Source organism: Labeo rohita, chromosome 8 (genome assembly GCF_022985175.1).
Source record: "Labeo rohita strain BAU-BD-2019 chromosome 8, IGBB_LRoh.1.0, whole genome shotgun sequence".
Taxonomy (NCBI): Eukaryota; Metazoa; Chordata; class Actinopteri; order Cypriniformes; family Cyprinidae; genus Labeo; species Labeo rohita.
Genome location: NC_066876.1, coordinates 23,909,253 through 23,926,411, shown reverse-complemented (window position 1 = coordinate 23,926,411; position 17,159 = coordinate 23,909,253). Strand labels below are relative to the sequence as shown.

Sequence of the window (17,159 nt, the reverse complement as noted above, 5' to 3'; positions counted from 1 at the left end):
AGAGCGAGAGTGTGGTTGTGAAAACCAACAACTGGCTCAGCTGTCCAGAGAGCCTCTTATCTCATAAATAAGTGGGGAAATCTGACCCAAGGAGCCTCAAGCTGTTCCTCCATAACTAGCGTGAACACTAGGCTGCTCTTCTACCGCGCTGCTTCAAAGGAACTTTGTTGTCACCGCTTATGGTACCGACGCCAGTCTTGAGAAACAAGGCAGGTGAAACCGCCCTAATCAAGCCAGCGTGAGAAAGAAAAGCAGCAGCCTTAAAAGCCCAAGTGCCATCTTTAACATTTGGCAGAGACGGCGCTCTCCCGCATAGGAGAGACTGTGCAGTCGACCCTGCGGCTATGCAATTAAACTCCCTCATACAGAGATTCATCAATAAACCTAGCATTAAAAAAAGCACTACAGATTGTTTACCACAACATATTCCTAGCGTGATCTGGAAAGGTTTAAATATCCCAGCCAATTTGCCAAGTATTTCCACACCAGCCCTCTGCGCCGAGGGAGCCGCATGACGACCACTACTAATGTGGTGACCCGATGCCACAGCGTGTTGTGCTTCATGTAACCCCTTCGCAGATCTCCAAGTCATGACAGACATGGGGCAGGAGGACAGAGCAGAGCACTCTCAGGGACGACGGTCTCTGGCTGATCGTTTCTAGAGTTTACACTGACGGTATCAAGTTTCCTTGACGACAGCGGCGGTAGTGGTGCTGGGCAGGCTGAGGGAGAGGGTGAAATAAAGCAGGGGTGACATGCTATGCTATTTATATTGAGCAAGTAGATAATTGTTTAAAGGTTAGGCTGTGAGCAAAGCATAAACAAGCATTCTGTGATTCTGTGTGTGTGTGAGAAAGAGAGAGAGATGTCCCTGCGGCACAAAGAGGAAGAGTGTGTCACATGATTGCCAGGCTGTCTGCCCGGGATACAAGGCTCTCTTATGCCAAAGGTCTGTGTGTGCTGAGAAAGGGGACGGAGAGACTAATTCTGTTCTTTAAGATAACAAACAGAAAATAGAAGCTGCAAGCATTTATAGATCTCTCAAAAGCTCTTTAAAAGGAATAGTTCAGCCAAAACATTTCTGTCATCATTTATTCACTTTCACGCCTGTATGATTTACTGTGTCAGGCTACAAATAACACCACAGAAGTAATCAGTACAATACGAAAATATAATTCACAAATAATCCTGCCCTCCATGGAGCTGTTAATAATGGAGTTGGTGAGTTTAACTCAGATTGAAATAGTTCACTGAGAAAAACTGACTCAAAAGAATGATTCATTCATAGATTGGACTAATTTGGTTCCCAAGTGCCACACACCGATTCAGTCATTAAAGGAGTAGTTCACTTCCAGAAAAAAAAAAAATGTACAGATAATTTACTCACCCCTTTGTCATCCAAGATGTTTATGTCTTTCTTTCTTCAGTCAATAAGAAATTATGTTTCTTGAGGAAAATATTTCAGGAATTATCTCTGTATAGTGGACTTCAATGGTGCCCCCAAGTTTGAACTTCCAAAATGCCTTCAAATGGCTCTAAATGATCCCAGCCGAGGAAGAAGGGTCTTATCTAGCGAAACAATCTTAATTTCTAAACAAATTGACCATTTATATACTTTTAACCTCAAATGCTTGTCTTGTCTCGTCTCTGTGATGTGCATGCATAGTCTGTGTAGTCTGGGTCAATTCAGTTAGGGTATGTCGAAAAACTCCCAAATCGTTTTCTTCCCCAACTTCAAAATCATCCTACGTCGCTGCAGAAGTACCGACCCAGTGATTACAAAGTGAACATGCAAAGAAGCCAGCATTCTTCAAGAGCTGGTAATATGGGTTTTTTGAAAAATATCTTTTTTGCAGTTTGTAACATAGCTGTCCCTCAATATAAACAGTCTGCAAAGTTTCAAAAAAGATATTGTCTCTCAAAAGAAAAAGTCGGCTCAGAATTGCCTTAACGAGTCGTCATATTTTGGAATATTCTGCCTGTAACCAATCGACATCATTGGGTAACATATTAGCATAATCCCCACCTGCCCACAAAATACGAACAGTCTGACCTGCCCACAAACACTTCCGCTAGTTAGTGTGTTTACATTCTGTCGAGAAGACACTGTGTTCTGTGCTGTTAAAGCAAGTTTGTTATGTTTTCATTGGCGAAAGACATTGATGATGTAAAGAATCAGTGGTTAAAATTAATTTTTGCCACGAAACCACAGCAATACAATTTGAAATTTTTGTTGTGTGCTCGTCATTTTACAGAGGACTGCTTCTCTAATCTTTGGCTTCTAATTTTCTTTATTGGGATTCACATCTCCGAACCACAACCTGTAAGTACAGTTGATACGTTCTCAATTGTGTATACATTCTCAATTGAGTGCTCAAAATATCAATTTTATAGCTGTGGGCATGATTCGCTTGCACAAGTGTTAAACAATGTTTTTATGTCAATATTTTAAAAATGGATTGGAGCACTATATTATTGTTTTATGTGAATGTGCATGCTTTGTCAATGGCAGGCAGGGTTGGCTGGTTTTCACAACAATTGCCAGTTGCTACTTAAAACTAGCCCCATCACGTTTCAAGGGGGTTCCAGGTGTAAAATACATGCTTTTTTCAGGGTTCCCCTGGTAAATTTGCATTCTAGGAGTCAAATAAAACGTTATTGGGGTTGCTTCAAAAACAACTGTGGACTTGGCAACACCAATGGTAGCGCTCACAAACTTGCTCAAGTACTCCTCTCTGTACCAAATCACAACAGGCTTTGCCAGCTGACCAATCAGAGCAGAGTAGGCTTATGTAAGGGAGGGGTTTACAGACATTACACTCAGAACTGATTCAAACGAACAGTTATAAATGTAGAACTATAAATGTATATTCTAAGAAAATTACAATGTTTTCTGACCTTAGATGCATTTAAGCCTGTTGTAGGGGACTCCAACAAAATATTAGGACACTTAAAAAACCATATGACCTACTCTTTAACTCAAGAATTGATTCAGATTTGTGAACTAAATCAGTTCATTGAGATAAACTGACTCAAAAGAATGACTCATTCATAAATTGGACTAATTCAGTTTCTGAGCGCCACTCACTGATTCAGTCATTAAACTTAATTCAATTTAAGCCATTATTTGGTTTCAAACTCATGTGATATTAAGACTTGTTTTTAGAAAATACATCTTACCTCATTGGAAAATCATCTTTTTTGAGAAATTCCTCAAATCTTATTTGGTGGGTTACTGACATTCTTCAAAATATCTTATTTTGTGTTCAGTAAAAGATAAAGTTATACATGTTTGTTGAGTGGCACAAGGGTGAAAAAAAATGGCAATTTTCATTTTTGGGTGAACTATCCCTTTAAGACCTGTTTCCAGAAAACCCATCTTACCTCATTTATCAAAAACCATCTTTTTCTAATTTTAGCAGCTTATGGAGAAAAACAAAAACCATTGTTATATTTATTCAACAAACATAACAAAGGTTTTTGCTTTTTCTCCATACAAATGAAGTCAAGAGTAAGCTAAACTATTTTGTTACCAATAATATTCAGAATATATTCTTTTGTGCTTCTCAGAAGAAAGAAACACATACAGGTTTGGAATGACACGAGGGTGAGTAAATGTCAGACCTTTCATATTTAGCTGAACTTTTCCTTTAAAGCCGTTTAGAAATGTTTACTGTAAAACTCAACAAAACACCAGTGAAGAAAAAGTTTGTTTTGCAGCATGACCTTGTGCTCTGAGTGCAAAATGACAAAACCAAAGAAACGCTCGCAGGATTTAGCATGCTGAGGCGGGAGTTAGCGATGCTAACGGCTCAGCTAAGCTTCACAGCTCAACTCAGAAAATCTGTCACTCTCTCTCCCCCTCCATCTCTCGTTTTCTATTCGGCCTGACACTGAAATGCCAGTCGCTTCTAATGCTGACCACAAAATACAAGTTATTAAAAGGCTTGAAAGGGGGTATGAATATTCACATGGGGGATTTGAGAGGAGAGGAAAAGCAGAAGCCTGACAGCGGGGTGAGCAGTCAGGCTCCTGTCTCACTAAACGATTCGAACACAAATCCATTCAGGTCCTTATGAGCACACCGGGGTGAAAAACATTTACATACAAATACAAATATGCAACCACACACACAAACACACATGCACACAAAAAACCTGATTAGCATTATTCCTCTTCACTAGAGCAAAATCCGTCACTGTGAATGTGCTGCAATTGATTTGAAATACATTAGCAAATTGTCATCTGAAACCAAGAATTGTAATCCCTAATCAAATGGATGAGAGCTCTCTCTTTCCATTTTCCCCCTTCTTCTGTTTACGTGCGCGAGCCCAAAATTGCTGTGTTTTCCCCGCATGGAGAAGTGCTCTTAACAAGCGACGACACTCAACATCAAAGATTTCTGGCTTTTTGTCAGGGTGTTTCAGCTGAACGCCAGATTGATTCGTATGGTGTCTATGTGTGTGTGTGCGCGTCTGACATCATCCCAAGGGAGCACCAGACTGTGTTACAGCAACTGCCCACTGACACTAGACCTGTTGCCTCCAGATGGCCTCCGCCACACACACACACACACACACACACACACACACTCAAGCCGTTCTCCTCAGCACAAGAGTGATATCTTCTCATCTCTGGTTCAGTATTAAGTGTTCTCTTTCACCCTCCATAACCTCCAATCACTACGAATCTACAATCTGCTGGTACATTATTATGTCTGTAGTTAAAGTCATGAACGGCTCTACATTGTATTGCAGCAGCCATGCCAATAAAGCTTTATTGAATGTGCAGAGACAGTAAGAGAAAGATAAACCTATATAAAACTTTAACGAAGTTAAACTAATTGCAAAATACCTAATGATATATTACAGCATTGGTCACCAAAAGATATGTATGCAAATTGTATAATATCCAAGGTACACATTTCTAGTAGTTGTGCAGTTAATTCTCAGATTGTATTTTCAGAAAGTTTTGGAATATTTGACCTTTCTCCAAATGTGTCACTACCGAAACACAGTATTAATAATTTCATTAGAAGGGTTATATTGACCTATTAAGATTTGCTTACATCTACATTGTAAATTTTACATTCTTTTTTTCCTTAGAGGTAAATCCATAATTACATTTTTAACAATATTTTAAGTGTAATTTATGAGATTTGTTGTATTTTGAATCCAATTTTTCTTTGTAAAAGGCAAAAAGTTGATCATACTGATTTCAGACTTAAGGATTCCTTTGTTTGAATATACACTGAACCAAAAACTATCATAACTTTTCAGTTGATAACGCAGTATACTTTATTTTTTGACAAAACATCCCATGTTTAGAAGGGATCGGTATGTTACAGATCATTTGATCGGCGGCAGATCATTTTCATAGCGCCCAAACTCTGGAACAATCTACCCAACACTGTTCGCGATGCAGACACACTCTGTCAGTTTAAATCTAGATTAAAGACCCATCTCTTTAACCTGGCTTACACATAACACATCAATATATTTCTATAATTTAAATCCGTTAAAGGATTGTTAGGCTGCATTAATTAGGTCAACCGGAACCGGGAACGCTTCCCATAACACCCGATGTACTCAGTGCATCGTAAGAGGAATGGCATCTACGCTAATATTAGTCTGTTTCTTTCTTATTCCGAGGTGATCCAGTCCCCCGGATCCAGTCCGTACGCAGCTCAGATGGTGGATCAGTCCCTAGAGATGACCTCTACAGCCCTGAATGTCAGCGGAGACCACATCGACTAAATGAGCCCCAGAGACGGATCCCCAGTGAAGACCTCGTCACCTAGATGGCTATCGGCACAAGACCATGGGAACCAGATGAGTCCTCTAACGTCTGGCCAGAGGAGAACCGGCCCTCAGACTAAGCCTGGTTTCTCCCAAGGTTTTCTCCATTCTGTCACCGATGGAGTTTTGGTTCCTTGCCGCTGTCGCCTTTGGCTTGCTTAGTTTTCAAATGATATCATATACTATTTGAACTAAACTGAGCTAGATGATGACATCATTGAATCCAATGATGAACTGCCTTTACCTGAAAATTGAGTGTTTACTGTTGCCCTTTTGCATTATTGATGCACTATTTCCTATTTAATACTGTACAGCCACTTTGTCACAATTCTGTATTGTTAAAAGTGGTATATAAATAAAGGTGACTTGACTTGACTTGACTACCATGTTTCGGTAGTGACAGTAATGCTTTGGAAGCACATCACATTACAAAAATTTAACCCACATACTAAAACATACTAAAATACTAAAAAAAATTGAATAACTGTACAAAAATTTTGTTTATTTCCTCCAAATATGAGGATTATGTGTTCCCTTTTGTCACTACCGAAATAATGATAACATGCTTCGGTAGTGACAATAACACTCAAAAAAACAAAGATGTCATTCCGTAACGTTTTGTCATTCCTTAACGTTAATGTGTTTTTTGGTTGTGGGACAGCACCAATTCTGTAGAATGGCCCATATAGTTATATAAAGTATATAATACACATTTTTCTAAAATAATGTATTAAGATGGAAAACATGGAAAACATACAGTACTATAATAATGGGAATTTAATGAGCATCATCGTTAAGAGTAATGAGAATTTGGAGGAAAAATGAGCTTAAATGTAATAAAAAAAAAATGATGTCAGGTGTTGACAGTACAAAAATACGCCTCATTTTTCTTAGGCAAAATATAATTTCTTATTTTATAACTGTTGTTTTGAGAGTAAAATATGGGAATGGGAGATGTTTTAATGAGATTTACTCAAAGAGAGAGAGAGGTAGTCACCAGATGCACTCCACAGCATGGGTCCTGTTTGGCTCTGTGAGCCTGATTTGTTCAGGAACTCATTCAGGTTTCTATACATTAATTGGTTCCTCGGAGTTCTCGATTTAAATGTTTTTAGCCGCCAGCATCCCGCCTGTCCGTTAAACACCCCCAATCCCTCTCCAGAGCCCCATCTCTTGCTCGTTTTTCTCATCCGCTCTCAGCATTACCTCACTGCCTGGCATCTCTCCTCCTGCCCTCTGTCCTTTGCCCTCTCCCTCTTTCTCCCTTTCCCATCTTAAGCCCCACATTCATTTCAGGGCTACTTTGTTCAGTCTCCCTCCCTCGCTCATGCATGATTGCGTCCTGCGGGTCACAAAATACGGTACGCCGTTAATTACCTTGAGGCTCTTGGACAGAGACAGAAAGGCCAGAGAATTAGAGGAAAAGGAAAGCCCATAAACACAGAGATGGTTAAACATTTAACAGCGGCGCTGCACTGTGCAAACAACTCTTCCTAGTAGATTTCCAGTGGAAAGGAAAGACAGAATTGTGTTCTGAGTAAAAGCACCTCTGTGGGGACAAAGAGAGGCTGTAAAACGAATATCCTCAGGTGTTTTTAACCACAGAAAAGCTGGAATGTGTCCTCAGAGGCTCAGTGAGTCATCTATGGCTTCATCTTCTTCATCAACACACACACTTCCTGTCTACCTGAGAGACTGTGTTCTCACACCAGCTGCAGAGCAGCGCCAGCCAAAAACACCAAGCAACAATGTGAGGATTTGTGTGTTGGGCTGTGTGTAGGTGAGATCAAGAGTGATAGACAGATGTAGCCTGAGGTGAGATGAAGAGGGAAAAAAACAGATGTAGTGTGTGTAAATCTGTTTAATATGACACCTGGTGTTAAGATAAATCTTGGGTGAGGGGAACAATGCTAAATACGGGTGTAAATGGAGACTAAAATATCTATGATCTGATTCAAACCACACTTGGAGGTAGTTGAAAAAAAGTGGCCCTATGGTATTTGTAGCACAAACCACTAATACGTGCTGGACAATAGTGAAGGACTGCCCATTCACCTGTCAATCAAAGCTGGCTGTTAAATTGGGGTTTACAAACCCCTAGGGGTCGTGAGGGAATTGCAGGGGGTTCATGAGTTGTCGAAAAGCTAATAATTAAATCATAAAAAAGTACAATTTTATAAAAATTAAATTATTAATAATAATCATCATCATTATTTTAAAATGATAAGCTAGAGCAAATGTGTTGTTAAATTGTCGAAATATTTTACAAGGGGTTTGACTGACAAAATATTTTGGGAATCTTTGGTCTAAAATATGGGTTTAAAAGAAAACATCCAAAAAAAAAATCTGTGAATGTCCATTTGTATTCATCTGAAATTCACAACAAAATGTGTCTCATATTTGAAAGTGATAGTTTTTTTATACCCTTAATAATCATGCAGTGATACACTGGCATAAGAAGTGACAAAAGTCACAAAATTAAAGACCCTACCTTGAAATCCGATCACAAGCAGTCATGAGAGGCACATTTGAGATGCAAATAAAAAAAAAGGTGTAAACAGCGACGTGTCTCATTTGACCACTTGTGATTGCATCACCTGAGATTAAATGTAATATCAGGTGTAAACTGGTTTTATGTGAGTGTATGGGTTACAGTACCAACCAGCCTCTTTCGTCTCTGACTGGCAGTGTTTTTCTCAATTCCTCATTGTTGCCTCCTTGTTAGCATCTCCCCTCATTAACAAATCCTTCTGCCACCACTGTGTGAGAGAGATGTGACTGGGCCTCAGAGAACGAGCAAAGGCGGCAGTGAAACACATTCACACACATACAGTCTAGTTTTTTCTATTTCACTCTTTCTTACCCTCTCACACATCCTCTGTCTGTCTATCTCTCACACACACACACACACACACTCGCTGTGTTTATTCACGCCCATGCAGGCTAACAATCTCCTGTCGCCCACCATCTTTTCTCATCACCTCGTTCTCTCAGCCGTAGGCCTAGAGTCGCATTCAGAATCTCTTTTCACAGCTCGCTCAGTGTTCTGAAAGAGTCACACACAACCTCCTGTACACAAAACTCTTTCAATCTCTGATATCCTGCCTGCTGTTTACGCATAGAGGTGTATTTGTGTAGCTTATGCAACAACTGTAAAGACTTTATCAGCTTGGATGAAAAGAGAAGGGTGGGATGAGAATTGAAGGGAATGGGAAGGAGAAGGAAATGAGAAAGCAAAGGAAAACGAAAAGGAAATGAAAAACGAAGGAAATGGAAAGGAAAATGAAAAGTGTAAGGAAAGCAAAAGGAAACAAGAAAGGACATACATGTAAAAGAACAAGGAAGTAATAGGTGAAAAAGGAAAGGAGAGGAAAGGAAAGGAAAAACAAAAGGAAAAGGGAAATACAGGTAAAAGCACAAGTAAAAGGCAAAGACGGCAAAGGAAAGGAAAGGAAAGGAAAGGAAAGGAAAGGAAAGGAAAGGAAAGGAAAGGAAAGGAAAAACAAAAAGGGAAAGGAAATTTAAAAAAAAAGCACAAGGAAGTAAAAGGCAAAGACAGAAAGGAAAAGAAAAGGAAAGGAAAGGAAAGGAAAGGAAAGGAAAGGAAAGGAAAGGAAAGGAAAGGAAAGGAAAGGAAAGGAAAGGAAAGGAAAGGAAAGGAAAAACAAAAAGGGAAAGGAAATTTAAAAAAAAAAGCACAAGGAAGTAAAAGGCAAAGACAGAAAGGAAAGGAAAGGAAAGGAAAGGAAAGGAAAGGAAAAACAAAAAGAGAAAAGAAATACACAAAAGCACAAGGAAGTAAAAGGCAAATACGGAAAGGAAAGGAAAGGAAAGGAAAGGAAAGGAAAGGAAAGGAAAACAAGGAAAGGAAAGGCAAAAGGAAAGGAAAGGAAAGGAAAGGAAAGGAAAGGAAAAACAAAGAGAGAAAAGAAATACACATAAAAGCACAAGGAAGTAAAAGGCAAATACGGAAAGGAAAGGAAAGGAAAGGAAAGGAAAGGAAAGGAAAGGAAAGGAAAGGAAAGGAAAGGAAAGGAAAGGAAAGGAAAGGAAAGGAAAAACATGTAAAAGGACAAGGGGGTAAAAAAACATGGACTGGAAAGGAAAGGAAAGGAAAGGAAAGGAAAGGAAAGGAAAGGAAAGGAAAGGAAAGGAAAGGAAAGGAAAGGAAATACACATAAAAGCACAATGTAGTAAAAGGAAAGGAAAGGAAAAACAAAAAGGAAATACATGTAAAAGGACAAGGAAGTAAAAGGCAAAGACGGAATAAAAAGGCAGAGAAAAACAAAAGGAGAAAGTAAAAACACATAAAAGGACAAGGAAAAGCAAAAAGGCAAAGAAAGGAAATAAAAAGGCAGAGAAAAACAAAAGGAGAAAGTAAAAACACATAAAAGGACAAGGAAGTAAAAAGCAAAGAAGGAAAGGAAAGGAAAGGAAAGGAAAGGAAAGGAAAGGAAAGGAAAGGAAAGGAAAGGAAAGGAAAGGAAAGGAAAGGAAAGGAAAGGAAAGGAAAGGAAAAGGAAAAAGGAAAAAGGAAATACATGTAAAAGGACAAGGAAGTAAAAGGCAAAGATGGAAAGGAAAGGAAAGGAAAGGAAAGGAAAGGAAAGGAAAGGAAAGGAAAGGAAAGGAAAAGAAAAGAAAATGTAAAGGATATGAACAAGAAAAAAGGAAAAAGAAAATGGAAAGAAATATATGGAAAAGGAAGTTTAAGGAAGGGATGGAAATCAGAAGAAAAAGGAAAAAGAACAAGGAAAGGAAAAGTAGGGAAATGTCAGACAAAGGAAAAGGAAGGGATGGAAAGCTAAAGAAACAAAAGGAAAAAGGACAAGGAAAGAAAAAGGAAGTAAAAGAAAAAGAGCAAAACAGACAAAGAAAACAGTCAAGAAGAAAATGAGAAAAACTGGAGAAAATTGAATAAATGGGCAAAGGATAATTCTAGGAAAGAAAAAAGAAAAGAATGGAAAGCAGGAAAGAAAATAAACAAAAGGAAAAGCAGCAATAACATCAGACCAAGTAACAATGTGCACACTCACCTAATTATGAGGTTTTTGTGGTGTAAATTCTAGGCTCACTTATTTGGCTCCACTTGAAAGATTAGAAAAATCAGGAACAAAGAGGAACAGAAAAAGAAAAAGATGAAAGATGAAAGATGGATGTGTGATTAAACTGCAGGGAGAAGGGGTCTTCGCTGAGGGAGAATGGAAAAGAAGCTCCATTACATTTTAATGGGAGGAGCCATGACCTCCAGCACCACCTTATGGCAGGTCAGGAAAAGGGTTAACCCTCCAGGGCCAGAAGAATCATGGGAAATAAGGTTTTTAGAGGTCACTGGTTAATGCATTTACTGCTCCCTTACTGCAACTCCTATACTAACCTTCAACAGACATAAATGTGTGATGGGAAAACAGGGAATTGCAAGTCCGGTCCGGTGAAAGACAGGGTGGGCATCTCAACGTGCAGTTTCTGTGCGGGCCCAGCGTGCTTCTCACCTTCTCTTTCGGCGAGCTCTACATGCTAAGTGAGAACATTGTTCCGGTCAATTTGTTCCTTTCAGGGCCCCAGTGGGCAGTGTCCTTTAGCCTGACAGCACACTGAGAGAAAGCACTCTGTCTGGAAGGGTCTGACATCAAGACAAGAGTGAGGGAGAGACAGAAAGATGTAGGGAGAGAAAGAAAGAGCGAGCGCTGTGCCAAAAAAGGAGGGACGGCGAAAGGGACGGTTTGAGATATGGAGAAATCGAGAGCTGACAAAAGGAAAAAAAGAAAAGGGAAGGAAACCGGACGACAGTAAAAGACCGATAAAGAGGACACAAATGACACAGAGGGAGTTAAGGGGCCCTGCTTTGGGGAGTCCGAGTGAACAGTGCCCCTCCAGACAAGGAAAAGGGTCCACGGGGTGGGGTGGGGGGGTGGTTAAGCAGCCACAGGTGACGTAAAACCCCAAGGGCAACTGTAAGCGTGCATGCGTGTTTGTCGCGTGTGTGCCCCCTGTGCCTGCAGCACCTGTTCCCTCGGCACAGTGGCCTCAACACTTGCACTGAGGGGTGAAGTGCGGCTGTTGGGGGGAAAGGGCGCACTTGAACAGGGCACCTATTCAAGAAAACTTGGAACACTCTCTCCGTTTCCCTTCATCCACCTCTTCTAATCCCTCCCAATCACATTTCAGAATATCCTTCGTATTACATCCCAGTAAAATCAGCAGGAGGTTTGCTCGAGCTCTGTGCACGTTGGGAAAGTTGCACATACAACCTAAGGCTGGTAATAAAACAGCTCCAGGTTTGCTGGGGATTAGAACAGTGCCGCTGAACAGTCTGTTAAGATGTAAAGTGCATTAAAGACAACAGCAGCAGAATTGAAGTTGAAGAATGAAAACAGAAACATAACTGAGTTAATGACGTGACTAACTTTTTGCCCTATCAGTTTATTCAAAAACACACAACGACTTGAAAACACTTTTATGATGCATGTTTTCAATAAATCATTTTGATGAATTTATGATTGCTTTTTGGTGGAACATATAGTTGAAAATGTCAGGATGAAATTCAGATTGGAAAACAGAATTTTTTTTTTTACTATTTCATGGTTGCACCACATGACAAACTGATAAAGCTGAAGATTTTCTTTTTTTAATGAATACAAAGAGCACATTTCTAAGAACTCGAAAAGATTGTGAGGACTCTCATACATCATTGACCCAACACCAGAGCAAGTGACTGCTTTAATTCTTGCTCATAAAAAAACTGAGCGCAAAACACTGAGATAAAAAGGGAACACTGAAAACGATCTATTCCGAGTCGTAAACTTCCTGTGCACTTCACACATTGTGTGCTGTGGTGCTAATGATAATTCAGTGTGTAATGAGTGGTTTTGTATGTGCGCTCGAAGAGGTCAATGGCACGCTCACACGAATGCCACCCTCAGTCATGAATCATGGGCCTCAGAGACTGTCGAAATGAAAAAATGTGAGCGCTTAAGCTGGAATGAAACCAAACAAAGAAGATGGATGATAATAACCCAATTCACAATGCAAAAACTGAACAGCTCTAATGACTGCTATCAAGCTTGAGACCTTTAGTCATGTAGACAGTGAGAAAATTGAGTTTTTGCTTCAAAGAACAATCCTTGTCTAATAAGCCAGAGTTATTGGTGGAAAAAGCAGATGGCTATCCTATCCACATCTTACCTTTCCTTCACTAAAGGACATCGTCTCCACTGGTAAATCCTCTTTTCACCTCCTTTCTCTCCCGGGTTTTTTTAAAACGCTCTCACCCTTAGGGACTTCACTCACTTCTTTCTCTTTTTCCAGTCCACAAACCTTGAAGGATAACAAAAGACAGCGCAATGGCTATTTGAATTTGAAACAGGGGGACTACGACAAAAACCGTGTCTCACAGCGAGGCGGCAGACGGACCGGTGCTGAAGAGCCAGCCATTCATGAAAGTTCACTCATATGTTGAGAAAGGAAGATGAAAAATACTATTCTGACACTGTGCGACCCACTTAGTTGGTGGAATACGAACAGCTGTTGAATGGGTGTAAGTTCAAACACCTGGATGATACGGAAAGTAAAACAAACACACATAAACACAAATAAACACCCATCAACCATACCTAAGCAAACAAACACTCTTACATTCAAGGTATCTATCAAGAACTGCTGTGTGGTTATTTGGAAACTAAAAGTGCTCTTGATGTTTCATCATAGGGTTTTCAGATCAGTGTGTGGGTTCTAAAAGCACAAGAACATAGGCTTCCTAAAGAATGGCTCTTTGTGGAACTTAAATAGGTCCTGCTTTGAAAACTGACTGTAAAATCCTTTTGGTTGTAATCGGAACCTTTATTTTTAAGAGAGCAGCTTTAAATGTCAGTTCATGAGAAACAGGGCGAATGAGGAAAGAACAATGACACCTTGATACGTTTCATTTAACGGCTACCGTTCAGAGTTTTTACAGTTGGTTTTGGTCAGAACTGCATTTCTCAATAATGTGTTTTTGAAACACTTCAGACAGTCTTCTTGCAAAATTCATGAAATCTTTTGTGACTCATAGAAAATGAGTGTACACATTCACAAAACTGTTAAATGCATCTTCACAAGTAGCACAACAATCTGATATCTATTTGTACTTAAGTTCCATATTATGGAATTTTAAATATCTAAAAGCAAAAGGCAAAAGAAAAGAAAAAAAGGCAGGCCAACAAGGCCTACCACATGATTTCACTTCTAGCTGACAGCATTTTGCTATGTCAATTTCATTATCATCATCAATTCAAAAAAGCCCATCTTTGAAATGTCATGTAAATATGACTTTCTAGGACAGATCAGGCATGCCAGGGGCTTCTTCTAGGTATAGCATGGCATTCAGAATGATACAGATGCATTACGTTTCCATACTGATACCAGTCACTTGCATATGTTGTATGGATATGTGCAGACACCTGTTTTTGTTTTACAATATCAGAGCTACATTTTTATAGTGGAATTACCATATGCAAGAAAGTAAGGCATGCTGAAGCATAACATTTGTGTTTTTTTTTTATATTGCAGTGCATGCAACACAATAAAGAGCTGTCATTCTTGTTTAATGAAAGGCTTGTGGTTTCTGTTAAAATAAGATCTTGTAATGCTCAGTGTTTTGATGGGCGTGAATGTTAGGTTATAGCAGAATGAGTTAATTTGTTTAGATAAAGTGCATTTGAGATTAATTGCTGTCAAGTTGGAAAAGATAACAGTGTGAAGAGTTTGGATAAAGCACACTCAGTTTTGAGAAATGCACTTAACCACTAATAAAAGACTGTACAATGCAGTTTACCTGAGATCTGTAATATAGAGATATATAACTCAGAAATCAATCTAATTGTAATATTGATAAAAAGGAAAAAAAAGTGATGTTGTCAAAACAAATATCTTTAAGACTAACCTCAACTGCTGTAAAATGCGAACAACTGTTAATTATTCAGTTCTGTTCCACCATCCGTACAGCTTCAGCGCAACCCTGAATTTCATGGTCAAAATCAAGTCAGAACAACGACCAGCAACTCTCTAAATCATCTCTAAATATAAAGACGCGTTTCTTTAATTACATAAGCGTAATATCTCATTAAAGAAGAGTCATAACACGCCTGAACAATATTCTATGACTAATTACTTAGTGTAGAAATCAGAAAGCGCAATTCAGGGGCGCGCACAAAACCAAACCCATCATCGCAACACTGAGATGGAGAGGAAAAACGCGTAACAACTACTACAATCCAGAACAGAAGCTTGTAATTTGGAAAACCAGCACACTTACCGATAACAACCGCGGGAAACGGTGAGCCCGGTTCTCAGTAAATGACTCGCCTCCTCGGGACTATAATCCAGAATGACTGAGAGGAGAAGAGAGGAGCGGAGAGGAGGGGTCCGCTTGAAATCTACTCCTCTCTATCGCACCTGTCTCTTTGCAGATCTGATCCCTGATCTGACATCCTTAAGACAACTGTGTCCAAACCCCCAACAACTAACCCCCGCCCCAACGTACACAACGACACCTGTCCCCGGGTAAAAAACACAGCGCGACAAAGCTCGTTTATGCTGCGAGTGAACAAATGGCATTCCCGGCTTGGTCCTGCAGCCGTTGTAGACCCCTTCGGACAGCCATCCAGTATCCAAGAAGTCGTTTGGAATAAGCGGGGATAAACTGCCTTGTGTCAAGCAAATGATGGAAAAAACAGTCCACGCCAGCGCAACCAGCTGTGCCTAATGAAAACGTGTCTGTCTGGGCTGGAAACACTTGCTTTATTTATCACCTACCGCTACAATAGTTAGTCAGTGCTGCTGCGCCAGTAGAATGTACACGCTCCTGAACGCGTGGACAAAAAGGCACGTTCGTTTGTTTGGAGCGCGCGTCGCTGCCTCCGATTTGAGTCCAGCCTCTGGAATCCGTTAAAGGAAACTCTTATTGTCCGGCAGAAATGTAATATTTCCAACAATCCCCGGCGCGTAGCCCGCGGCGTTTGGTCTGTGAGAGAAAGATCACGCGTTTGCTATCTCAGCGCTGTTGTAAGTCTGTCACCCACAGCTATTCAAACGCAAGTCAATGCCAAAACCTGACGCAGAATAGAGCTGCGGACTGGAGCGGAATTAATTTGTTGTTAATCATTTGGGGTTAGGAAATAAATCAGACACACTTGGATGAGGGGATTAGTCTTGGCATCGAAGCGCAAGTGGCGATGGAAGTGAATTTAATTTGGAGACCGAAAGAGTGAGCATGAAAAGCATCAAACTAAAGACATCTTTTCACTGCAGCTGCAGTTTAAAATGTAAGCTACAGATCTAAAATATGAATAAAGAAGCACTGAATAGTAAATAATTACAATTACATTACAGGCTAAAAGAGAAATGAGAATATTCGGCGACTCTGAATAAGTTTAAAGTTAGAAACGTACTATTTTATGCAATTATGCAAACCAAAGCGCAGTCCTTTAATTTTAAAGGCGCCTTTAAATCAAACTTGTTCTTTTTTGTTTTGTACATATGTGCTATCATAATATTTAATCAAAACTTTAACTTTCTGTCTTCCTTGCGATGACGTTTCTTCTCTGATGACGTGTGCACTGCCAACAGACAAGACAGAGCAGGTTACTTCTAGTATGAAACAAGGTCTCAGCTTTAAAATGTAATTAAAAATATATATATATATTAAAACAATAAATACCGTTTTATGGCTCTTTAATGTGTCATGACAGATCACTGTATTGTGTTATTATAGACCAATTAACTCCTGAACCGATGGTCTTTTCTTATTTACTTAAAGCATGAAATAAACATGAATGAACATCAGAACGTATTTTATTTCAACCGCGGAAATACGTCAATATGCAATTTTTCAAGTTTAATAACAAAGTTATTCTGCCCTCCTGTCTATTTGTCAGACAAAATGGCAGATTCTGCGTTATGATTGGTCATATCACCTGTCAATCAAGCTGTTTGCAAAGGGTCAGTTTTAGATTCCCTTTTTTTCTTGTTCAAGAAGCAACGGCTTTTATAATACAAAGCAGCAATAGAAATGTCTTTTTAGCACTTGAGGCCTGCCATATTTTCATATTTTAGTACAGCTTTATGCTGCATTTTCTTTACACTGAATTGGAATCAAGTACGTCTAAAGATGGCTTAAAATCTCTCAAGGTTATACTTTGCTTTCTGTTATGTGCATATCATATAAAAGCGACAAAATGATAAACAGCCTGTATCAAAATCCACTCAATTAAAACACTCCAATATATTACTCAGATCCATACATTTAATTCTCAACTGAAGATTTAAAAAAAAGTATTTTAAAAATGTGTATACAGGTAAGATTTAATGAGACAGTTAAGGAAG

The 17,159-nt window shown here is 39.4% G+C and overlaps 1 protein-coding gene across 6 annotated transcripts in view; it reads right to left on the bottom strand.

Moving 5' to 3' along the window:
- sema6bb (sema domain, transmembrane domain (TM), and cytoplasmic domain, (semaphorin) 6Bb) overlaps positions 1–15,885 on the bottom strand; it is a 159,060-nt gene extending 143,175 nt beyond the window's left edge. For 4 of the 6 annotated variants that reach the window (XM_051117242.1, XM_051117243.1, XM_051117241.1 and 1 more), the window contains exon 1: positions 15,091–15,885. Coding sequence is in view for 1 of the 6 variants with exons in the window: in XM_051117239.1 (XP_050973196.1) it covers positions 12,984–13,004 (21 nt within the window). In the remaining 5 variants the exon portion in view is untranslated. Of the gene's footprint in view, positions 1–12,983; positions 13,116–15,090 lie in introns of all 6 variants that reach the window. The other 2 variants (XM_051117239.1, XM_051117240.1) reach the window with 2 other exon arrangements.
- Positions 15,886–17,159: the final 1,274 nt, after the last annotated feature.